This window comes from Danio aesculapii, chromosome 7 (assembly GCF_903798145.1).
Source record: "Danio aesculapii chromosome 7, fDanAes4.1, whole genome shotgun sequence".
NCBI classification, from domain to species: Eukaryota; Metazoa; Chordata; class Actinopteri; order Cypriniformes; family Danionidae; genus Danio; species Danio aesculapii.
In genome coordinates, this window is record NC_079441.1 from 53,395,700 (window position 1) to 53,422,106 (window position 26,407).

Below are 26,407 nucleotides of genomic sequence, written 5' to 3' on the forward strand. Positions count from 1 at the left end.
AGTATATGTTAACACTATATTGAAACATCTGTTATTATTTTCCACAGATTTAAGGGATCAGAAAAATATTTATCTGTAAACATAATTTAGATTTTAAATGAGGAAAATAAACATGCGTTATGAATGTGACCAAAAAATTATGCAACTTTCTTTGTAGAAATTCTGTGAATTAAACTGCACGACCCAAAAGAAACAATGCTAATCTACAGGATAAGGGTTGGCTCCCTATACCCTACCTAATAAAAGTCTTGTCGCCTACCCAGTATAGAAGATAAAGTCATGGTGCAGTGGAAAAAGAATTAATATTGTGTATGACTCCCATAGCATCTCTGCAATGACTCAAATAACTTATTGATAAAGTCATCTGGAATGTCAAAGAAAATGTTCGTGCAGGAACCCCCAGACTTGGATTCATCTTCAATTCCTCCTTCATCTTACCTCAGACATGCTCAATAATGTTCATGTCTGGTGACTGGGCTGGCTAATCCTGGAGCACCTTGACTGAAGTATGAGAAGGAGCACTATCCTGCTGAAGAATTTGCCCTCTCCTGTGGTTTGTAATGTAATGGGCAGCACATGTCTTGATACCTCAGGCTGTTGATGTTGCCATCCACTCTGCAGATCTCTCGCATGCCCCCATACTGAATGTAACCCCAAACCATTATTTTTCCTTCACCAATCTTGACTGATTTCTGTGAGAATCTTGGGTCCATGTGGGTTCCATTAGGTCTTCTGCAGTATTTGTGATGATTGGGATGCAGTTCAACACATGATTCAGCTGAAAAATGTACCTTCTTTTGTAAAATGTACCACTTTTCCAAATAATCAATTAGAAGTCGAGTTGATATTTGTTGCTCTTACAACTGGAATTGACGACAAGATATGATGTTAACATCATATTGAAACATCTGCTTGTATGTTCCAAAACTACTAACCACAGAGTTATGGGATCAGAAAAAAATTTATGATCTGTAATCATATTTAATATTTTAAATTAGGAAAATAAACATAGATAAACAATGGATGTGACCAAAAAAGTATGTGAGTTCACAGTATTACAGCATACTTTGTAGAAATTCTGTGAATTAAACTGCACAACCCAAAATAAATAATGCTAATCAAAAGGATAAAAGTTGGCTCCTATAGAACAAAAATGATTGATTTTATTTGACATTTTGCGTTTATAAGGAAAAAACTTTGTTATGGATGTGACAGATGTGAAATTACCACTTGGTTGACTATGTTAAATCAAATATAATTGTTTGAAAACATTGAATGAGACGTTTTGGTATTTTTACAGTCCTGTAAAATACAAGCCTTCACAAAAAACCTAGAAAGCAATTAGCCAATTAATTTGGTGAAAACTTTCTTTTTTTCATGGCAAGGTTGACATTTGCATGGAATTGCTAAAATCTCTGCCCTATCTTACAAAATCCTATCTTATCTCTGTCTTAGGAAATCTTAAATAGTGTTAATAATCCACTCTCAGGTCAACACTCAGCACTATCGAGCTGCTAATGAGTTAACCTAAATAAAATGGATAAACAAAGCCTGCCAAGAAAGCTAAAAACACAAGGCATTATTCACTTGCAATACAACTATTAATGGTCCTTTTGGTATCTGTAATCCTGGCTGCAGTTCCAGTTCTAACTGCTATGATCTGTAATATCATGTTGCGTAGCAGTCTGTAATTACTTATAAGTGATTTGACATGGAAATATAACACATCTTTGGGGTCCTCCAAGAGTTTTTGTACCATTAAACATCTTCGTTCTTCACTTTCAATCATCTACAAAGAAAATGCCAGTGTTGGACAGCACAATGATAAGCTATTTATTTCATTTTCATTAGCTTTCTAATAATTTTAAAGTTAGGACAGCTGTCAGTTGCCCTAAAGTTTTATTTTTATTTATTTTTTATGTCAAGTTAGGACCACCTTCCAATCTGTAATTAAGATAAGGTAACATGCTTAGTAAGTGCTGTTCTGTAATCATTTTTGTCCTAAATGTGATCCTAACTGGAATCACTATGTTTACCAAACTGATAGGATAAGATTTTAGAGTTTGGATCTTCCTGTAATACACCCCCTAATCCATAAACACTTTGAAGGAATTGTAAGAGCTCATGGTGAGAGCACTGAAGAATGAGTGAGAAGGAGATAAGTAGTCCACGTCCATGTATACTGTCAACAGTACAGACTGAGATGTGACCCAGGGGGAGATTCAGTCTTGAGATCCAGACCTGTGCTCAGCCATTAGTGGTTAACACGGTCTCACATGTTTATCAGCTCAGTGGAATGGAGCACTGAATATCTGCGCTTAGTTAAGGGGGAGCGAAAGCATGCATGGTGTTAAGTGTGTTGTTGCTTTTCTTATATTTAAGGGTTCAAGTACGGAGTGCTGAAGCCCTAATGTTTTTGTTAGGATTATTATTATTATTATATATTTTTATCTTCACTAGTTTGTATCACTTAGAGACCTAGAGAGTTGAAACTTGGTCAGATTGTCCCCTACACTACACCGTCACATACAGTCAGCCATATCAGACCATATACTAAAAAAATGCCTTATTTTTTTAGTTGAATCAAGTGAACTTTTGTAGTAATCTCAACTTACATCAATCAAGCAGAATAAAAATAGTAAGTTAAACTTTGTATAATATTAAAAAAATTAGTTGAAGCATGATTAACATATTAAAAAAAAAATATATATATATATATATATATATAATTTTTATTTTATTTTATTTTTTTACAGTGAAGGTACGATGTTCATTTGTTTGCTTTTTTGTTCATAGCTCCTAGACGATTTGTCATAGATTTAAAAAAAAAACTTTACATTGTTGCAGTTCTTTGGTCAAAATGAGGAAAAGTTTACCAAGCCTAATTTTCTCTATGATATTCAGGGTTTTTTTTTTTTTTTCTGCAAAATTGAGTTAAATCTAAAGCCTTTTTTGCAAACTAGTCCTAGTTTATTTGTAGATTTATTTTATTTTAATAAAGGTGTAATCAACTGATTGCCCTGCATTATAGGATTTTAAATCCAAAGAACCACCCGACATGAAGCGGAGGGCGGTTGTCTCCATCAAGTGGATTTAAAATTATTTAAAGCACAACATGCATAGATTAGTCTCTGTTTCATGGTCATTTGATATGTTTTAGACAAGTTAAAAGTAATTTAGCTTTTTGTAGAGCAATATTTGACCGAATTATCATCAGTTATAACATGTTAGATCTTTTAGTTCTCACATTGATTCAGCAGTTTTTGGCAGACAGAGAGGGTGCGCACATAAGAGATCTAATGTGTGTGTGTGTGTGTGTAAATGACACAGGCATATCTAATTGCTCAAATGACATTTAGAAACTTCTTTGCAAAATATATTGGAGTACACTTGAGTTGGTTCATCCTCCCTGGTCCAGTACATGTGAACATCTTCAAGATTACACAGAGTAATTAAGATTTCTTTACCGAGTTGCTATGGTTACTACTAATGTTTGGGGGAAGGACATTTCACACTGTGATCAAAACACCCGATTAGAATGTTATCGATCGATTAAATGGGCATTATCAGTGGTTATCAGCTGATAGATAAGTTCTCGTGGTTAATCAACTATACTAATTGAGAAGACTCCAGATCCAGATCTGTTTTACCAGGGCTTAATTTGTGCCGGAACAAGCCGGATCCGGATCTGGCACCTCTGAAATCTGATCCAGCTTGTTCCAGCACAAAGTAAACCCTGATAAAAACAGATCTGGATCTGGAGACTTCTCAGTTTGTATGGTTGATCAACCCTGAGAATTATTTATATTAATCAGCTATACTAATAGAGAAGACTCCAGATCCAGGTCTGTTTTTACATTACTGGGATGGTTGGGTTTAGGGTTAGGGTAGGGGTAGACATTAATAAAATACAATTAATGGGAAATTTAATAAATAATATAAATAATTGTCATTAACTAACTGCAGCCGTTTGTGATCTATAGCTGATTAACCATGTGGATGGATGATAACAGTCTTTTGAGACTACCAGTAGGTGCAGAAGGTCTCTACAGGCCCATATCTATCAGCTGATAACCACTGATAATGGCCAATCAATCGAGTGATAACATTCGAAGCTGCTGATCAAAACTGACTTGAACTACCTGTGCATTAAACTATGTTATTGCACTTCTTCCAGCCAGTCAGAATCAAGAATTGCAACAGACAATGGAATAAGTTGTTTTAGACCATGAAATGCAACAAACAATACATATAGAAATCTAGTGCCCTATTATGTGTACAGTGTGGAAAATGTGAACCAGATCGCAGAATCCAGTAATAAAGAGTTTATTGTAAAAACCCAGAAAATATAATAAATCAAAGTAAGGCTGCATGCCTAATCAGATCTGATATGGAACAATGTCTGAGAATACTAAACCACAGAAAGGCCTCTATTTAATTATGAGGGCTGTCTGAACTCTGTCTGTCTCTGTGTGAATGAGCGGGACAGTGTTCTTACTAGTTGTCTCTTGAAATGGGGACATGAACTTTATCTAGACAGTCACTTTACCAGCAGTACACACTTTATTTGATGCATTCTGTCATCATATCATAAACACAGACTCCCAAAAAGAAAGCATCAAAATGTAGCTTGAAATTATGACAGGAATATATTGATGTCATGATGAGTACATTTGTTCTGAAATGGAAAAAGCAGAAATTGTTAGATTGACATAAACATAATTATTTAATCAAAATACAATGAAATGTAAAGTATTACAATTAACACTAGTGTTACACTCACACACGCACATAATGGCCTATGGATTTTGGTGCCCTAAATGGAACTTTGACTCTGTGTGAATTACAACAACAAAGTTCAGCAGTTGCAGCGTAGTGTTAAATATATAATTAACATTCTCCAGATGCCGCTCTAGAGACGACAGTTCAGGCAGTTCAGAACAAACAATGCAGGCTTGCAGACAGATACAGGTGAAGTCAAAATTATTTTTTCAAATATTTGCCAAATGAACTTTAACAGAGGAAGGAGTTTTTCACAATATGTCGTATAATTTTTGTCTTCAGGAGAAAGTCTTACTTGTTTTATTTCGGCTAGAAGAAAAACTGTTTTATATATTTATTTTAACTTTTTTGATTGTCTACAGCTGTGGTTTCCAAAGAGGGGGTCGTGAGTCAATGAGCGGGGGTCATTTGGTGATATCCAAAAGTCTCATAAACTAATAATAAATAAACTATTAGAATTACCATATTTTATGCTTCATTCACACTAGCAGCACCTTTGTAGTTGCTTGTCGCTCTGGTTGGCAAACTGCTGCAACAGATCTGTGTAGGTCTACAGCACGGCGACTACAACCGGCCTCTGAGCAAGCTGAGAGATGCTCACATGAGCTCTACTAGTGCTCCTATTGGCTGTCGCTCAAGAAAGTTGCTCTTCATTTACATAAAGGTGAAGTATTCTCAACTTTGTCACCTTGCTCGACAATCCCACTTAGGTCGCTAACGGTTGTTGTCACTCACGTAGACGGAATTTGCCGGAAGTCGCTCACTCTCCGTTGAAATGTATGGTTGCTTTGCCACTGCGAGTTGCTTGTAGTGTGAATGAGGCTTAAAAAGCCATCAGCCTTTCAATTTTTGATTTTCCATTGGATTGCGACCCCTGGGTTGTTTACGTAATCTTAATGACACAGCAGTAGTGTCAGATTCAGCAGATTGATTTTACAGCAATGTTAAACTTTGACACCTTTACGCACTCACGTACATTAAAAATAAAGTCCACAACTGAACATGGAGGATGATCTCCAAGTCAAAGTCTTCTAATAACTATAAAAATTATATGGTTGTTAGACTGCTGCACTTTTGTTGTTGTTTACATGCTCATGTTTATATACTTTCTATTGGTGTGTTTGCATCGTTGTGTGCAATGTTTGTATGTTTATAACCATCTTCGAGGATAGTGGGGGTCTTGAGTTACTGGAATTGTTATTTTAGGTGTTGCAGGCTAAAAAATTTGGGAACCCTGGTCTACAGAACAAACCATCTTTATACAATGACTTGCCTAGTTACTATAACTTGCTTAATGGACTGATTTCATGCAGCCACCATTTTAAAAGCAAAATCGAGGCTGCGGTCGGGAGAAACCCGGAAGTATCGCCTGAAGTCACACAGGAACATTGTGTACCTGGTTGTACAGGGTGGGCCATTTATATGGATACACCTTACTAAAATGGAAATGGTTGGTGATATTAATGTCCTGTTTGTGGCACATTAGTATATGTAAGGGGGCTCATGAAAGAATAAAGTTACGTTAAAACCAAGCACACCATTATTTTTCTTGTGAAGTGCCCAATAAGTTTGATGTGTCACATGACCCTCTTCCAATAGAAAAAACAAAAGTTGGATCCAAGATGGTCGACTTCAAAATGGACACCATGGTCACCACCCATCTTGAAAAATTTGCCCCCTCACATATACTAATGTACCAAAAACAGGACGTTAATATCACCAACCATTCCCATTTTATTAAGGTGTATCCATATATATTGCCCACCCTGTAGATCTTATCAGCAAAGAGAAAGTTACATAAATTTATCATTTCACTGCTTTATAAGTAACCTGAAGGTCCGTTCTGAGTAGATAGTGAAAATAAAAAGAGATATCAGACCTCATTTTGAGCTAAGTTAAGGAAAACTTGTTAGCTAACGTTATCTATCCCAAACATACGTTTTAGATGCCATTTATCAAACTCAAGTTAATGAACTGATTCTTTCACTACTGAATACTGAAACTGATACTGAATTTCGACACTGAAATGTAAACAAAGGTAAATTACTCGCTGACATTTAAGTGCCACTGAGCACGTTCTTAAACACCACTGATTTGCCTTTGTGTTCACCAGTGCTCAACAGAAATGACTGTGATTGGCCGTGAAGGTCATCAGTTCATTGGACTTCACTGGTGTCTACCGAGTGCAAACACAGACGAGCGATCCCTGATGACTTGACTGATCTTCGCGGCTTTAAAGTGCTCCAGTGTCCCTGTATCTGTGTTTGCACTCAGTGAAGATCGGTAAACTGATGACCTTCACGACCAATCGCAGTCATTTCTGTTGAGCACTGGTGAATACTTTTGGCAAATCAGCGCTGGTTAAGTGTTAGCGGGAAATGAACATTTTTTATATTTCAGTACTGGGACAACACTATTACAGACAATTATTGACCAGGTTACATAGACTGAAGCAGGGAAGCGTCCCTACAGTGTTTACCTGCTGCCATGAACTGAAGCCTAGGAGGACATTTAAGCGTATTACTCTTAAAGAGATTGTGATTTTGTTTCATGCCTAATATGCTTTTACATTAAACTTAACTCAATGATATTAAAGTGATGTTTACACAATATCTGCACTCAATCATGGCAACAGCTGAAGGTTTGTAATCCACAGCATGTTGTTGTAATGATTACAGCTCTGGTCCTTTACTTTCAGGTTTCTTCCCACCGGAGCCTCGCTTTTTAGCATATTAACCTAATTAAGACTTAAAATATCTTATCAAAAATTATGTACTGTCATCATGGCAAAGATAAAATAAATCAGTTATTAGAAATGAGTTATTAAAACTATTATGTTTAGAAATGTGTTGAACAAAATCTTGGGGAAATATATATATATATATATATATATATATATATATATATATATATATATATATATATATATATACTGGGGGCTAATAATTCAGGAGGGCTAATGTGTTTGATTAGTGGAAGTAAGTGGAACAGGTCTTGTTAGGATGACTCCTGAACTGCAGTAAAAGTCTCCACTATTAATACGCTCATAATAAACTGAAGGTTGGATGGTTGTTTAGTAGACTGGGTCTCGCCAGGGCAGTATGTCTGCGTTGATGCCTACAGGCTTTTTTAACTGTGGTGTGCATGTTTTGTAGAGCAGGTATGTCGTGATCCTGGTCCTGTGGTGTGGCTGTTGGTTTTTCCAGGTCCAAAATTACCATAATTTCCTGCAGCCATTCAGTGTCATGAAGCAGTTCAGTGCAGGACAGCAGAGACGCTCAGAGGTGGAACTATAAACACAGGCGTCCCAGTACAGACCGGCCCTCTCATATGATTATACCATCCTGGAGGAACTTTTACTGCTCACACGTCACTCTTTCATAGCTTAATGGACTTAATGGAGCTCTGTGTCGTGGGTTCTCGTATTTACAGTGCTCAACATGCACTACCTGACAAAAGTCTTATCACCTATCCAAGTTTTAGGAACAACAAATAATAACTTGACTTTTAGTTGATCATTTGGTATCAAAAGCGGCTTATATGAAAGGTAAAGGCCTCTAGATTACGCTTATTTTACCAAAATAAAATATGATCATGCCCTGATTTTTAATTATTTAATTAGGACAGTAGGGTCTGACTATGCTTAGACAAAAGTCTTGTCTCTTAACAGAAATAATGTACAGTATAGAATATAAAGTCATGGTGCAGTGGAAAAAGAATTAATATTGTGTATGACTCCCATGAGCTTGGAGGACTGCATCCATACATCTCTGCAATGACTCAAATAACTCATTAATAAAGTCATCTGGAATGGTAAAGAAATCGTTTTCGCAGGACTCCCAGAGTTCATGAAGATTCTTTGGATTCATCTTCAATGCCTCCTCCATCTTACCCCAGACATGCTCAATAATCTGGTCGCTGGGCTGGCCAGCTCTAGAGCACCTTGACCTTTGCTTTCAGGAACTTTGATGTGGAGTCTGAAGTATGAGAAGGAGTGCTATCCTGCTGAAGAATTTGCCCTCTCCTGTGGTTTATAATGTAATGGGCAGCACAAATGTCTTGATACCTCAGGCTGTTGATGTTACCGTCCACTCTGCAGATCTCTTGCATTCCCCCATATTGAATGTAAGCCCACACCATAATTTTTCCTTCACCAAACTTGACTGATTTCTGTGAGAATCTTGGGTCCATGTGGGTTCCAATAGGTCTTCTGCAGTATTTATGATGATTGAGATGCAGTTCAACACATGATTCATTGTAAAAATCTGCCTTCTGCCACTTTTCCAAATGATCAACTAGAAGTTGAGTTATTATTTGTTGCTCTAACAACTGTGATCGACGACAAGACCTTGGTCAGGTAGTGTAAATGAGTACACCCCATTTTGAAAATGAATATTTTTATCCATTTTTCAGTAAATATGGGTAACTTATTTTTGGTGCATTTGAACAAAACAAAATATTAAAAAAGCATGTTTATTAAATATAATACATATAAATTCATGCAAAATATTGGGAAAAAATTACAACCTACAAAATGTCAATATCAAAATGTTTTGTTTGTTCCTCTTAAATTTATTCTAAAAATTATAATTTTTTTTCCTCTAACATATATATTTGATTGTATTCAAGTTGGACTGCTATCATAAGTTATTTTGTTTGATTAGCTCACAATTTGGCTTTAGTACTTACTAATGTGTATGCACAAATATAATATTATAAAGCGTCCTATAGAAAATATTGATCTAAATGAGAGATTTGTGAGACATGTACTCATGTATGTTAAGCACTGTATATATATACAGTGGGGATAGAATTTTTTTATTATAATTAATAACACTTTATTATTATTATTATTATTACATTTTAATAATAAAAGCTATTTTATTATTATTATTATTATTATTTTCATGATATTTTAGCACAATTTGTACTGTCAGTCTCTTTGACAATTTATTTATATTTCTCCATGTTACCTTAATGTTTTTCCCTGTCTATTTTGTAGTCTTGAATAAATAAGTGTACTTCAGTCTGCACTCGTCATCTTTCATTAATTAGAATAGATGGAAAATTCTAGTGTTTCCTTTAAAGTGACAGCTGGATGAATGTGTTTATAGGATTAGAGTAAGCAATGGAAAAAATTGGAGTCTGCAGAAGGGTGAACGCGATGGCAGCCAAAATCAGATAGTGAGAGGAAGACAAAACATGAGCAAAAGAACAGAAGACGGTAGAACATTCTATAGACTTAGAATTAGAATTTCAAAATAATTTTGTTTCTTTTTGATGGCACATTAATATAATTTTTTTTTCTGAGGATTTTTAGGAGGACTATGTAATGGAATTACATGCATGAGTAATACGTAGTGCATGAGTGTGTATGGATAATTCCCAGTTCTGGGTTGCAGCTGGAAGAGCATTGACTGTGTAAAACATATACTGGATAAGTTGTCGGTTCTTTGTGTTGTGGCAACCCCTGATGATTAAGGGGACTAAGCCGAAGCAAAATGAATGAATGAACAAAATATTCTCAAAAGGTATTTTGTAATAAAACTAACAATATAAAATGTTCATTGTTAGTTTATATTAACTCAGTGCCATAACTAATGTTAACAAGCATGAATTTGGACGTAATAATGCATTAGTAAATGTTGTATAAATGCAGTATGTTTACTTCTAATACAGTGCATGTGAAAACTCTGTGAATGTACTTGAGTGGCCCAGCCAGAGCCCAGACCTCAATCATATTGAACATCTCTGGAGATATCTGAAAATGGCTGTACTCCATCACTTCCCATCCAACCTGATAACACTTGAGAGGTACTACAAAGAGGAATGGGCACAAATTCCCAAAGACAGGTGTGCCAAGCTTTTGGCATCATATTCAAAAAGACTTGAGGGTGTAATTGCTGCCAAAGGTGCATCAACAAAGTATTGAGCAAAGGCTATAAATACTTATATACATGTGATTTTTCAGGTTTTTTATTTGTTATAAATTTGCAACAATTTAAAATAATACATTTTCACATTGTCATTATGGGGTATTGTGTGTAGAATTTTGAGGAAATAAATGAATTTAATCCATTTTCGAATACGGCTGTAACATAAGAAAATGTGGAAAAAGTGAAGCGCTACTTTCCGGATGCACTGTACTTAGTTCATGTTAGTAAAGTCAATAACTTACTAATGAAACCTTATTGTAGAGTGTGACCAAACTATTAGATAAAATTATGATAAAACATTTATTTTATTAGATTATTATGTATTTTAAGCTTGTATTTTTTTCTTAATATTTAATTTTGTGATTTTATTGTTTAATACTTCAAACTCTAATAAAATTAGAGCTTGGCAATTAAATTTAAAAGTAATCAAAATTTTGAATCTATAATCGATCTAATTTTTCCAGGTCAAATGTTTTGATTACTTTCCCTACTGTGTGTAAAGTCAAGGCTTTGCAGTCACATCGGATCTCTGGTCAAGCAGGACGATGGACCTATTCTTGAGGCATATTTTCAATTACATAAAAATTATTATTTACATTAAAATATTAGATACAGAAGATGCAAGAAATGCACTTTAAAATATTATTTACAGGATATGCAGGAATTATTTTATTTAGAAGAGATACTGCTTATTATCTACTTTTAATTTTAAAAACATTGAAAATAATTTTGTTTCCAAAAGTGCAAGTTCTTTATTTACCTTTTTTATAAGAAAAGTTAGTTAGGTATTGTGTGTTTTAATTAAATTGTTCAACGTTGATGTTCAATAAATAGTCATAGATATTAGCTAGTGTGTGTTTCCTTTAATTATTTCCTTCAGTTAAATCAAGTAATGCACCCTACATTCAAACATTTCTCACTTGTAATATATGAGCATATTTACAGTGCAAAACTTGTCAGTGAACTATGAGGGCAAAAAATAATATATATATAAAATAATCGTTCATGAATCATAATCGAGTTAAAATGTTCAATTAATCGAGATTTTGATTTTAGGCCAAATCGCCCAGCCTTGTACGAAATAATATAATAATGCATACTATTTATGGTATTTTCTTGGTTTCTATTTAAAAAAAAGCCATGTTAACAAGTAACAAGTTGTAATTCTTTGTGGATGAAATCTAACTCATGTAAAAACAGCTAATAATATATTGAAATGGAGTATAACACACATTGCAAATTGCATTATAATTATTTTGCATGTAGTTTTGATCTAATGACCTCACATTAACTGAGAGGTTGGTGGAGTTTTTACCATAGCATTTGACTCAATGAAATAAAAGTTGATTCAAAAAAGCGTTTTCCTATTAGGCATGGGCCGGTATAAGATTCTGACGGTATGATAACCATCGATAAAATATCACGGTTTCATTGTGATTACTGCTCTAAAATATATTCTCATTAAATGTCTGGGTAAAAAAACTTATTTTCCCCTTTGAACACAATATATTTATTTTGATAAACATTTAAGATATTTTGGACCAGTAAACATGTCGGGCTAAATATTTCAAATGAATCATTGACTTCTGCTGTCTTCATTACTTTCTAAAACAGATTTCTTTACTATTTAAAACGGCATTTTTGAATGCCTTTTCTGCTGGAGATACTGTTGTCCTAAAAAAAAAAACATAAATTAAAAATCTTACATATAGCATAGGAACAGTATAGCAGAAAAATTTTGACGGTTTTAAAACCTTGACTTTTCCAAACCGCGGTATACCTTGAAAACGATTATCGTCACATGCCTGTTCCTTATAATATAAAAATATTGTGGAATAATTCATGGCAAGTCATCAAAAAGGAACATGAATCTGAAAATTATTCCAGTGCACACTCATATAATACTTAGGCCTAAATTCAAGATATGAGAATTTGAAGACGGAATATAAAAAAAAACAGTTTTATAATGATCAGATGTGTCATTTTAGCATAAATTAAACGGTGTGTTTTGTTGTAAGTGCACTAATGAACTCCATTGTGTTTTAAATGCATCATAATCATAGTTTAATATATTTAGATTAATCCAGTCTCATACAGTTTAACAAATGAAAATATTCACAGTGAACATATTCATGCTGCATTTTATGATTTATTTTATGAATCGCTGAATGGCAATTGTAAGTCGCTTTAGACAAAATCGTCTGCTAAACGACTAAATGTAAATATAATATGAAAATAAAGTTTTTTGATGATGGTTTATTAATTAAAAACAGACATATGAAAAGATTATTTCATTTATTTGAATAAAGTCTTGATATTAAAAAAAAAACATAAAAATATACAGTTGAAGTCAGAATTATTAGCCCCCCTGAATTATTAGCCGGTCTGTTTATTTTTTTCCCCAATTTTTGTTTAATGGAGAGAAGATTATTTCAACACATTTCTAAACATAATAGTTTTAATAACTCATTTCTAATAACTGATTTATTTTATCTTTACCATGATGACAGTACATAATATTTTACTAGATAGTTTTCAAGACACTTTTATACAGCTTAAAGTGACATTTAAAGGCTTAACTAGGTTAATTTGGTTAACTAGGCAGGTTAGGGTAATTAGGCAAGTTATTGTTTAATGATGGTTTGTAGACTATCGAAACAAAATATATAGCTTAAGGGGGCTAATAATTTTTACCTTAAAGTTTTTTAAAAAATTAAAAGCTACTTTTATTCTAGCTGAAAAAAAAAACAAATAAGACTTGTATTATAAAATATATAAAATATAAAAAAATATATTATCAGACATACTGTGAAAATTTCTTTGCTCTGTTAAGCATCATTTGGGAAAAAAAAATAAAAATTCTAATAAAACATAAAAGGGGGGGCTAATAATTCTGACTTCAAATGTATAGTTTAGTTAATCCCATGCTATACATTACAATACGATATGTAGCAGTATGTCATTCAGTTTTACAATAGTGTTTAATGCCACAAAAAAGAAGTTTTCTGGCCATATTTTAAACAAGAATCACTTATTATGACATATTATTAAAACATCAAAGCACCCCCCCCCCCCCCAAAAAAAAAACCCCAACCACATACAACACCAAATGCATTGAACAACATATAACCTATTACATTATAATGCTCAAACATATTTAGTATTTTTTTCTAACAGATTCCTGACAGCAGCTTCTATCTTGCTCTCTGCACACTTCTGCTGCCAAGTGCGGTTAGTGCAACAGGAGTAGTTGGAAAAATAAGCCATAAGCCTCCAGTGCTTGCTTATGATTAGTGTTTTACCAGCCCCTGCTGTGTTTCTATTAGATCACAGCTGCTGCTGTTTCAGTGTTAGCCAGATGAGCCTCAGGTGACTCCAGCAGAATTGCGTTTTGATCACTCTGCAGCTTCTCATTTCTCAGAGCTTTTATCAAAACTAGATCCCTCCGTCGCATTTATGAAGACTCCGATCACCAAGGGCTATCAAAGAAACCAGCTTTCCGAGTTCACCTCTGGGATTTCCATCACAGTTTCCCCCCGCATTAATAGACTGCTTTTCTGGTGAAGTCATGAGGCTATATGAACTGCCCCAGAAACACTGTAGGTCTTTGTTCCTGCTTGGTAATAGTAGTTACAGCGCTGTAGCCTTCAGGCCCGAGACACTTTATGGCCACCAGCCAGAGACAGACTTCTGAAACAAAGACTTCAGTTATTTACTTGAGTTCGAGATTGAGGGACAGTAAAGAGTTTTGGAGAATCTGAGGTGGTGTTGGAAAAAGCGAGTCAGGGAAAGCCTTCATTCTCTGGTCGCTGCAGGAGGCAGGGAACTCCTGTATGTCTTGGCAAACCCTCAAAGTCATGGGAACTAGTCCCAGAATGCTTTACACGTAGAGCTCTCTACATGATTAGAGCAATTATAAAGGTTCAAGAGGGTACCATCAACATTAACAAAGACTTGAGTGCTGAGGGATCATTTGCACACAATTGAGCTTGGATTTAAAAAAAAGAGAGCATATTTTTGCAGTGAAAAGTCAAATGGAAACTATTTAAATGGAAAGTTCACACTAAAATGAAAATTCAGTCATTTACTTAGCATCCACTTGTTTCAAAGCTGTTTCAGTTTTTTTGTTTTGTTTTGTTGAACAGTATTTTGAGGAATTACTTCATTCATTTTCTTTTTGGCTTAGTCTCTTTATTAATTCGGGGTTGCCACAGTGGAATGAACCGCCAACTAATCCAGCACATGTTTTACGCAGCGGATGCCCTTCCAGCTGCAACCCATCTCTGGGAAACATCCATAGACACTCATTCACACTCATACACTACGGACAATATAGCCAACCCAATTCACCTGTACCGCATGTCTTTGGACTGTGGGGGAAACCGGAGTACCCAGAGGAAACCCACGCGAACACGGGAAGAACATGCAAACCCCACACAGAAATGATAACTGACGCAGCCGAGGCTCGAACCAGCGACCTTCTTACTTTGAGGCGACAGCATTACGTGCTGCGCCACTGTGTCACCCTGAAGAATGATTTGTAACCATTAAAACCTGTAACCATTGACTTAAAAAGTAGTGGAAAGAGTACTGAAAAATCATACTGAAGTAAAAGGACCATTACCAAAAATGTAGTGCAAGTAGAGTAAAAGTATCTGTTGTAAATATTACTCAAAGGATGAGTAAAAAGTAGACCCTTTTACAAATACCCAAGAGTAGTGTGTAGTGAGTACTACACTGTGAAAGGTTGATGCATTTACATGCTAATTGTGCATGTGTATAAACATAACTGTTATAACCGGCTCAAAACTGTAACATTAGAGAGACAATACGGACCAGGTAAATTTAAAAGAGAAATGATTTATTAACGAAAAGCATATTTAACAAAAGTATTAAAAGCAGTCAAAGTCAGTATAAATGGAAGTCAGTAGTGAAAAGCATGTGCATGTAAAAAAATGTGTGTTCCATTTGGGATGACACTAAAGTCTTCACTACACAGGTCAGTGTATAGTGTGATTTTTGGGATGCAACATTTGGTTTTCCTAATATGTTTGTCAATGGATACAGTTGTCCAACATTCTTCAAAATATCTAATTATGTAAAACTCATAAAGGTTTCGTGCAAGTGCAAGCTGAGTAAATGATAATAAAAATAGCATTTTAAGTGACCTATCTTGCTGCACGGCAGCGCAGTGGGTAGCACGTTCACCTCACAGCAAGAAGGTCACTAGTTCGAGCCTTGGCTGGGTCAGCTGGCATTTCTGTGTGGAGTTTGCATGTTCTTCCCGTGTTTGAGAAGGTTTCCTCTGGGTTCTCTGGTTTCCCCCACAGTCCAAAGACATGCGGTATAGGTGAATTGGGTAAGCTAAATTGTCAGTAGTGTGTGTGTGAACGAGTGTGTATGGATGTTTCCCAGTGATGCGCTGCAGCTGGAAAGGCATCCACTGTGTAAAACATGTGCTGGATAAGTTGGCGGTTTATTCCGCTGTGGTGACCCCTGATAAATAAAGGGACTAAGCCATAAACAGAATGAATGAATGTAAAGTGTTTCCAATAGTTTTATTACAGAATACCTAGAGGATGTTATGTCTCTCTACTAATTCCATTCCATCGTCGTCCTAAAAATACTCAGGAAAAAAATTATATGAATGTGCCAACAAAAAGAAACACAAAACCAGAATTTCTGTGGCGACCCCAGATTAATAAAGGGACTCAGCCAAAAAGAAAATGAAAGAATAAATCTTGTCACATGCAAAAGCAGCAGATGTTCATCATGTTCACAATCTGATGATGACCTGTTGGCCTTGTCTTTGGTCTTCAACGGTTTGTGAAATGAAGATTAAAATGTGCTGGCCATGCAGAAAAACAGGTCATCTCTGTGTAAGGTGGTCAGGCTAGTCTGTTGCTGGTTACATCATGGGTGTCCACAAGTTTAGCCATGGTGGTCCATCAGGTTAATCAAGTCCATCTACCTTCAAAATTTACATTTGTTCATCTAGCAGACACTTTTATCCAAACCACTTAGAAATGAATACTATAAATCAATTAAACCAAATAAAGAGGAACAATATGTAAGCCTATGACACACCAAGTTGATGCAGAAGAGCTAGCAGGGATGAAAACCAACTGTGTTTCACATCATGTCAGTTGCAACAGCCGACTAAACTGAGAATGCACATTTTGCGGCTGCATGAGAGGATGTGTTATTCCATACCTGCCGGTGGCAGTATACTGTGCTGTTATTAAACTAATGGAAACCAGAACTAGTGCTGCACACATACAAACTGTTCACTTACCATTTTCACCATGATTTTGAGGATTGAGAGGTCTGTTCTTCACAACAAACAGTAATCTCGGTTCAATTCATTCAGATATTTTTAACTGATTCACCAATTTGTTTGAAGAACTAAAATAGCGAGAGATTAAATGATTAAAAGAATTGAAATGACTAGTTTAAAGGGATAGTTCACCCAAAAATGTGACCCGAGTGTTTTTCTGTTAAACACAAAATAAGATATTTTGAAAAATGCTGACTTTCATAGTAGTCTATGGTTACAGGTTTTTAACTATTTATTAAAATATCTTAAGCTTTTAACAGCAGAAAGGAAGTCAAATTGGTTTGGAACCATTTAAGGGAGATTAAATAGTGAGTACATTTTTGTTTTTGAGTGTACCATGCCTTTAATCATTCAAATTCTTCAATAATCTAATACTCATAAATAACAGAAGCTATGGGAAGTTTCAAGGAAATGGACATAACTATATGCTTACACAAATTGAAGTGATGCAGTGTTTGATCTGTCTGCACAAACTAATCATTTTTCTCTTGTATTTTCCACAGCCTGCATCTTTCGCTACAATGCCCTGTCGTTAGTCTATCTTCTGTACCTGCTGCTATTACCGTGGTTTCAGTGGCCCAACAAGCACACACTACGAGGTAAGAACATTTCTCACGCTTGTATTCTCAATGTTGCAATAGTCTGCCTGACTAGAAAATCAGCCAATTGCACAACTAAATGATTGCCAAATGAACAGTCGTGTATGGCATCTCTGGAGCGTTGGATTGCTTTGCTTTGTCACAGAGGTCATGGTTTTATAGTTCAGCAATGCTGAGGGGACAGAATAGCTTAGATAATTTTGTTTTTGAAGAATTTTAGAAATGTTTGACCTTTGACCTTCACAGACTTTGTTGGGTTGGGGTGTGTCTCAATCAGCACACTTGTTCAGGAGGCAGTGCACTGATCAGGTCACCAGCTATTTTAAGTGCTGTCTCAATCTTAAAAGTCTTCCAATGCATTAAATCTTTCTCACCCTGAAAAGTCAAAGTATGCGCTCTTAACGGAAGTTTGGTAGTGCAAAATATAAATCACATGACCTAAATCACCAAACGAGACATGTTTTTCTAAATAGAAACTGTGATTTATTTATTTTTAACATGAGCTGAGAGCCATGAAAGTGGAACGAGGCCGGTGGCGTGAGTGTTAACGACTGTCACCTGTCTGCACCACCAGTCTCAAGTCTCACAGAGAAGCTCTGGAAGCTTAAAAGGAGGAGAGACAGCAGTGGAAGTCGAGGATAGACCAGGGGCCTTATGTACGAAGACTTGAATTGAATTCATACTAAAACATTGCGTACGCACAAAGCTGTAAATGTGTGTACACACTAAAAAATTCTGATGTATGAAACACTGCGTACACAGAATCTCACGCATATTCTCTTTGTGTATCCGAATGAACGTGAAACTTAACGCACGTGCACAAGCGCAAAACCCCTCCCTGCTTCCTCACCATAATATGTATGGTAATGAGTCTACTTTGGCAAAACCAAACAAAAAAGCAAAGGCAAAAGCAAGTAAGCAAGAAGAGAAACTTCACAGAATGTGAATTGGAGGTGCTCCTATTGGAGGTAGACCGGAGAAAAACTGTCTTATTTGCAAGTTTGTCCTTCGGAATTAATAACAAAAGAAAAAATTAAGTGGGAGAGTTTAGCTGATGTGGTTAACCCAGTGGGGTCTGAACATCGCTCTGTGAGTAAATTAAAAAAGAAATGGTCCGATGTAAAGGTGAAAAATTTTGTAGTGTCTATTTAGGCTAAGAGCAAATAGCACACCTCGTTGGAATGAGCTAGTTGAGTGATTGCCGCCCATCACCTTTTAATTGACAGAGAAAACATAACTAACGAGAGCGGCAGACAGCAGCATGATTGGAGTAGCTAGTAAAGCGCATGGCAACATGTTTTGACACAATCGATCATGAACCCAATTCCAATCCAGCATCTGGTGAATGAATTCTTTTTTTCCCCCACTACATATCAGATTTTGCCTACTCTTCATCACATGGAAGACAAGTAGGAATCATTAATAAGTGTGAAGTGCATTTGAGCATCACATATTATTTGCACATTTATTGAATAGAAATGTTTCTGATTCACATATGCAAATTCATCTTCAAGATGGCGCCTATATAGCAATGTGCGTGCAGTCAATTGCTCCAATTACATTGGGAAAATGGGCAATTGCTGCAAATTGCGCTTTAATGTTTGGCTGGTCAACTGCATGGTATGGAAACCTTATATACCTGCTAGACATTCGGATGATCCCGTCCCATACAGCTGGCATTGCACGTCTCAAAGATACTTTGTAGTGTGCTATTTAATACAATTGCCTCTAGGAGTCGCCAATGGAAATAAAACAAACACACACAAGAAATACATGTAGGCCAGACATGAAGTTGGCATTGACCAACGCACATTCTCACGTTTATTTCATCGTTAGTAAATCCAAACATGAGCGTGAAGTCTGCCGTACGCAAAGTTTTTGTGCCTACGCAGCGTTGATACATGAGGCCCCAGGCCTTTAGTTTATGTTTTGCTTTCAGTTTGGCGGTAGGTGCCATGAGGGTCTGCCACTGCCTGTTTGTTTTATGTTTATTCACTTATTAGATTATTTTAAAGTTAATTTTTAAAATTAATGGCCAAGAGTTGTCAATTATTACAGTAGTGCGGAAAACCCGGGAGAAGGAAGGATGCAATGTTCCTCACTGCTGGGAGTGACACCGAAAGACAGACTGGTGGATAGGTTATAGATTATTATAATAATATAGATTATTATAGATTATCCTTATGGCTCCCATCATATCGGCCGCAAGCATCAAGTGTGAGTGATTAAGTCATGTTTAGTCAATGCAAAGACGTGAATAGACATCCTGTGGCACGATTCGCGCAAATGAGGCGGCGCGAATGATGCGATTCATGTGAATAAAGCACAGATTTTGAATGTTTGACGTACTTAACACGTGAATTGCTTGTGTTGGAAAATCTTCAGCGGACATTTGTCCTGCATTAACCAATTATGATCTGGCTCTTGAAGGGGTATGATTATGACGTAGTGCCTGTTGTTGGTGTCCTGAGGGGAAATCCTCTTGCCTACACCCAACAACAGTTCATAATACTGGGCTCGGCTCTGTCTGATGCCACGCTGAAAGCCTCCATCACCTATGTATAGTTTCTGGAGGTGTTGATGAACTCACAGAGCTGGGTGCACCTCAGAAAGGATTTAGTGGACTTGGACACAGCGCCAAATGAATCTACGCTGTTTTTCAGCCTTCTTAAAGCACATAAAGCACAGCTACTATCTCAATAAAATCTGTTAGCCATTTAGCAACAAAGCTAGAGTCATCAGACAGACAGAAGCTCTGCTCATGACGTGAATCTGCATCAATTGTGGAGTGAATTTGATGTGCCAATGAAGCAAGTAGACTCAAAATGTTCACATGTCTATCTACGCATAAATAGCTCAATTTAGTTGCGCGTACCCTGTCTGGTGGGAACACAGCATAAGATCTCTCAGCTAGTTGAGGACCGAGTGACAACGTGTTTGGATATTATTTTTTTCTTTTTTCTCACTCCAGGAATTTGCTGTGGTAGGAGATAAATGATATAATATCGTTAATTACTCACGCTGTGTCCTAACAACACACGATGCAATAAGATTCCAGTGACAAGCAATTTGGCTGTCTGTACCAAAGTGAACAACATGGCAGAAACATTTAAATATCAGCCACTGCACTCCCAATGAAATGGTAAAAGTTTTTAATCTAATTTATAAATATTAGCCTTCTTTAACGTTATTAATAGGCTACTTAGTGAGTGATGTTATTGATTTGCTCTGAATCACAGGTCTTTCAACACTTTAATTTTCAAACCGTCTGCTAGTTATTTTATTTTCAAGATCTGAGGTGAACTGTCTGCTGCTTTGAGTAGCATAGAAATAAATGGCAAGTAAAATGGCATTTCACTCACTAGCATTTAAGACTGAATAAAGCACATAATCTGTACCTGAGGGCATATTTGTTGTAGTAAAATATGTTGTTGTTCTGCTGCAATGTCACGAAAAAAAGAGAAATTTTGTGCATTACTGTCGCTAATTCCTTTTTAACATGGAAAAGATTTGATCGTGGGTCTCGGTGCTGCATCGCGTGTAGTTAGGACTCGGTGTCAGAAGAAAAAGACAAAATGTAATGAACGCTCTGTGGATTTTGGAGGTGTGTGACAGTTCTGGAAGGTAATAATACTGAACCACTTTGATGATGGACTTTGGCTAAAGAATTTTAGATTGACCCAAACAACATTTCAGATGTTTTACAATGTGGTCGGTCTGCTGGTTTGTCATTTCATGCCATCTCATCGCACCTATTTTTATTACATTATGTGTGATGACTTTTTTTAATGCGTATGCTCAACAATGTAGTTTATATATTGTAGATCATGCTTTTTTTTTTCTTATCAGGTATAAAGTTTACTCAATTGTGCACATGTAGTTTTTGTGCAGTTTTGCTGGATGGAATTATATCTACTGTTGAGATCTCTTGTGAAACATTATTAGAGGATTAAACATTATTAGAGGATGTGTAAGCTTTTTTCTTATGTGTTTGTTTGTGTATCCAGTAAAATGAAGTGATAAATTTTGATGTAAGCCCTACATGGCGCCTCATACTTGCAAATTCTCTCATAATAAACAAAAAAGGGCTGATTTGATGGTTCAGAATTGATTCTCTATTATAAACAACACAGACAGTCATTTTAATTATTACGCACTTTGTTCTTGCAACTTTGCAGGCCTTCACAAACAGCTGCATTACACACTGCATTAAAGGCAATATGTGAAAAAGCATAATGGGACACTTACAATGTACTGCTGTATGTAGCAGCATTGAGGATGTGTGTGCTTTTGTCAGTTGCAGTGGAAAACAAAGATATAAAGTAAAAGGAATAACTTGAAAAGTGTAATATTAGTAATAATATTGTTATATTTACAAATCTAATATTTATATTTTATTTAAAAATAGGAAAGATATATTTTATATTTATTTGTATTATTTAAAACATTTCTCAAGCACATTTTTCCCGAATTAAATTATTAACTGTATTTAGTTTGACATTTATCAAAATTATTGGTTGATTTGTGTATTTTTGTCAATTAAAAAATTGACAAAAAGGAATAACTTGGAAATTATAATATTATTGTTATATTAAACATTTTAATCATATTTATATTTTATTAAAACATAAACACATCCTTAAAATAGTTTCTTCAATTAGTAAAATGCTAAATAAAATGTCAGTAGATTTGTGCTCTTTTTGCAGATTTCCAAAATATTGCCTCTAATAACATAAAAATTTATAAATTAATAAAAAATAATGGTCTGATTTGTGTGCTTTTGTCAATTGCAATGGGGAAAAAGATACTAAATAAAATCAATATAGGAAATAATAATATTAATATTATTGGTATATTAACAATTCTAATAATATTTATATTTTTCTCAAACATAAGAAGTTTGAATGGAAAACAAAGTAACAATATAAGACCAATAACTTGCACATTGTAATATTATTAATAAAATTGCCATATTACCATTTATATTTAATATTTGTTTGTATTCAAACATTTTTCTATTTTTTTTTCATCAAATTTACCTGTAAGGAGTTAAAACTAAATCAATTAATAAAATATTGGTTGATTTGTGTTCTTTTGTCAGTTACAACCATATTTAAAATTTATTCGTATTAAAGATTTTTTCTATTTGTTTTCATAAAATAATACCTGTGATGAGTTAAGAAAAAAAAAAATTGGTTGATTTTGTGTTATTTTGTCAATTACAATGTAAAAAACAAAGATACAAACTAAAATGTATAATTTGCAAATTATAATATTGATTGCAGTTATTTTAACAATTAATATAATAATATTTATATGTTATCAAAATGTAGCAAATATATATTTAACATGTATTTTGTATTAAAATATAAAAAGAAATATTCTTAAAAATATGACCTGTAATGAATTAAAAATAATAATAAATGAATACAATTATTGACTGATTGATTTCTGCTTTTTTGTCAATTGTAATGGAAAACAATAATACAAAATAAAATCAATAAATTGGAAATTATGATATTGATAATAATGTTATTATAATAATTATAATCATATTTATATTTTATTAAAAAACAAAGTAAATATATATTTAATATTTATTTGAATGAAAACATTTCGTTTTTTTCACAAAACATGACATTTAATGACATAAATAAATAAATAAATAAATAAATAAATAAATAAATAAATAAATAAAGTTAAATAAATAAATAAAGTTAAATGAATAAATGAATAAATGAATGAATAAATAAATAAATAAATAAATAAATAAATAAATAAATAAATAAATAAATAAATAAATAAATAAATAAATAAATAAATAAAAATAATAAAAAAAGAAAAAGACTTTAGTCCACAGCCTAGAACATGAGTTTGGCTGTCGATTTGTCAAACCACAGCCTGACTGATGGTGATAGTAGAGGACTCCATTACAAACCAGCAGCCATTAATTCCTGCAGTTTTTCCACATCACGCGACCGCAGAGATCCACAAAGCCTCAACGATGACAGAATAAACGCACGGGCTCTTTGCCTCTCAAAAGAGTTTTCACATCAGCTTTTCCCATACATGCACCTTACTATACTATATAATGTGTAGGGTCTGTGGCTTCGGCAGACGGACTGGTGACAGGAAGACGGCCCATTTATCTTTTAGGCTTTAATCCAGAGCTCTCAGACTCGTCGCATTTGATCAGCACATCCACTTTGTGTTTAAGAGTGTGAGTTTGATCGCTGGCCTTAACAAGCTGCTGAAAAGTGGATGATGGTTTGATACTGTGTAATAAAGGAGCACATCCACACTTCTAGCTGAAGTCTGTGGCCATGAGGAGTGGCTCGATAACACTAATTTGATCTCACCACTGTAGTAAATATAGTTTTGCACCTAAAAGAAAAACCCCAAGCAGTCATATTCATTTATTATGACCATTTGTGGCATTTGCATTTAAATAATTTATTACATAATAATATTTTTTGTAAAACATTACAGCTGGCCAATATGACAAGTAAATAAATTTATTTTATTTTATTTTATTTTATTTTATTTTATTTTATTTTATTTTATTTTATTTTATTTTATTTTATTTTATTTTATTTTATTTTATTTGTCATGTTTAGTTATTTACATCTCCTTACCACTGTCATAAATCTAGTTTTGCACTTTCTAAAACCAAGTGGTTGTAACACTGTGCAAGTTGTTTTTTTTTTTTTCTTTTTTTTTATTGGGGCTAATCACCGAAGGTGTGTAGGCACCTATTGTATCCGTTCCAGTCCGATTATTCTTCCGGCTTCCTCTTTTTCCTCTTCTTCTTCTTCCACTTTGGGAGTCTATTGCAGCCCTATGAACCATTTGTGGCATTTGTGCAAACTTTGGCACACTGACGGAGGACAGTCTGATCTTCAACCACAACAGTTTTGTCTTTTGTGATGAGACTGATCTTGCAGATTCCTTGTATCATTGACATGTGAACATTAATATAATTTATTCCAGAATTTACACAACTTTCTTTCCACCGTCTTGAATTAGTTTGAAAATCTATTTTGACTCAGAACATGCTGCCTAAAAGTTACAGAATATTCCCTTTGCTCTGTAGCTTGTTGCACTGCTTGCTTATGATGTGGCCGCTGGGCTGTTTGACCTTTACTACTGCTTGCAGCTATATTTTATTTTGTATTTGTTATGAAAAACAAATTATGGGAAAAATAATAACCCCAGTTGTTTTGGTCAATATTATAATCACAATTATTTAATACAATTACGACTGTCACATATGACCAAAAATAAATAAATAAATAAATAAATAAATATTTATTTATTTTGTTTATTTAGTTAGTCTCCTCAGCGTAAATCTAGTTCGCACCTTTTAAAATCAAGTAATTGTAACAGTGTGTGAGTTTGTTTATTCTTTTTTTTCTTTTAATTTTCTTTATATTTGTTATGGAAAACAAATTATGGGAAAAGCAATAATTGCAATTGTTTTGGTCAATATTACAATCACAATTATTTAACACAGTTACGACTGACCCATATGACAAAAAAAAACATATTTTTAGTTTTTTTGTTTGTTTTTGTTAGTTATTTTTATGTTTTGTCTGCTCATCAATGACATAAATAGTTTCACACCTTTAAAACCAAGTAGTTGTGTTTCTATTAAATGTATATTTGTTAAATGTATTATTATTTATTTAATTTGTATTTATTTGTTTAATTAGACATTTTTTATTCATATTTTCTGTAAATAAATTCTGTCCACCTATACTTTCTAGAGATTACGAGGTTTCACTAATATCAGTTCCACCGCAGAATTGATAACTAAAAACAAGCAAAGTGAAAGAATACGCAAGTAAAAGTCCTCAGCTTTTGAAAATAATTGTTAAAAAGTTTGAATGATAAATATACAAACAAAACAAACTGTCTAACATACTTTTTTTTTCTAGTTTAGACCTGTGACCCTTTTTGGTAGTGTTTGGCTTGAAATGGCTGACCGTGCGATGCCACATCATTGTTAGCTGTTATAATACAGTGATTGCAATTCATTAGCATACTGAGCATTGCTCTCGGGATACTGTGATGTCCTACACTCATCGGTCTGAACAGCGCTGTTTTAAGTCGAACACACCTTACAGTATATCTTCCCTGATATGTGACCATTTGTTCAAATGTAATCTTCTCATTGGTTGTTCATAGTCATGTAGCTAGTTTTCAGTGGTTTGGTTGTGTCAATAATTAAGCATATAAGGAAAAATAGTGGCTTTACATTTTTGCTTATCAAACAATTCAGAGACATTTCCAGTGAGGAATGAATCTATGTTATCTTTCATTGACCTGCTGGAGCTTAAAACTTTCAGCTTCAATCCATCTCCTCAATTTATCTCCTCCACCAACATCATTTAAATACCGTAGATCTTTTTATCCATATTTGCCTTCCAAGCACTAGTAGACCCCCTGAGGTTTATTATATTTATTATTATTATAGCACAGCAAAAACTACATCATCAAGCCCTCTCATTGTGGCCAAATGTATCATCACATTGTCTTAAAGATTGCCTAGCTACAGAGAATTTAAATTCAGCACATACTGTGTTATAAAACCACAACATCATCTGTTTGCCTGAAATATAACTCATAATTATTTTTGTAAACCAGCTAACATCTTCAAAATATGAACAGTTTCACAAACCTGGATATGTACGTCATGATGTACGTCATTTTACACAAACACATAAACACACACACACACACACAAAATAATT

The 26,407-nt window shown here is 34.5% G+C and overlaps 1 protein-coding gene across 1 annotated transcript in view; it reads left to right on the top strand.

The window, feature by feature from the left end:
• The window catches only part of piezo1 (piezo-type mechanosensitive ion channel component 1), a 242,731-nt gene that overhangs the window by 53,696 nt on the left and 162,628 nt on the right, over nt 1–26,407 (top strand). The window contains exon 2 of the mRNA XM_056462167.1: nt 17,559–17,654. Coding sequence (XP_056318142.1) covers nt 17,559–17,654 — 96 coding nt within the window. The remainder of the gene's footprint in view (nt 1–17,558; nt 17,655–26,407) is intronic.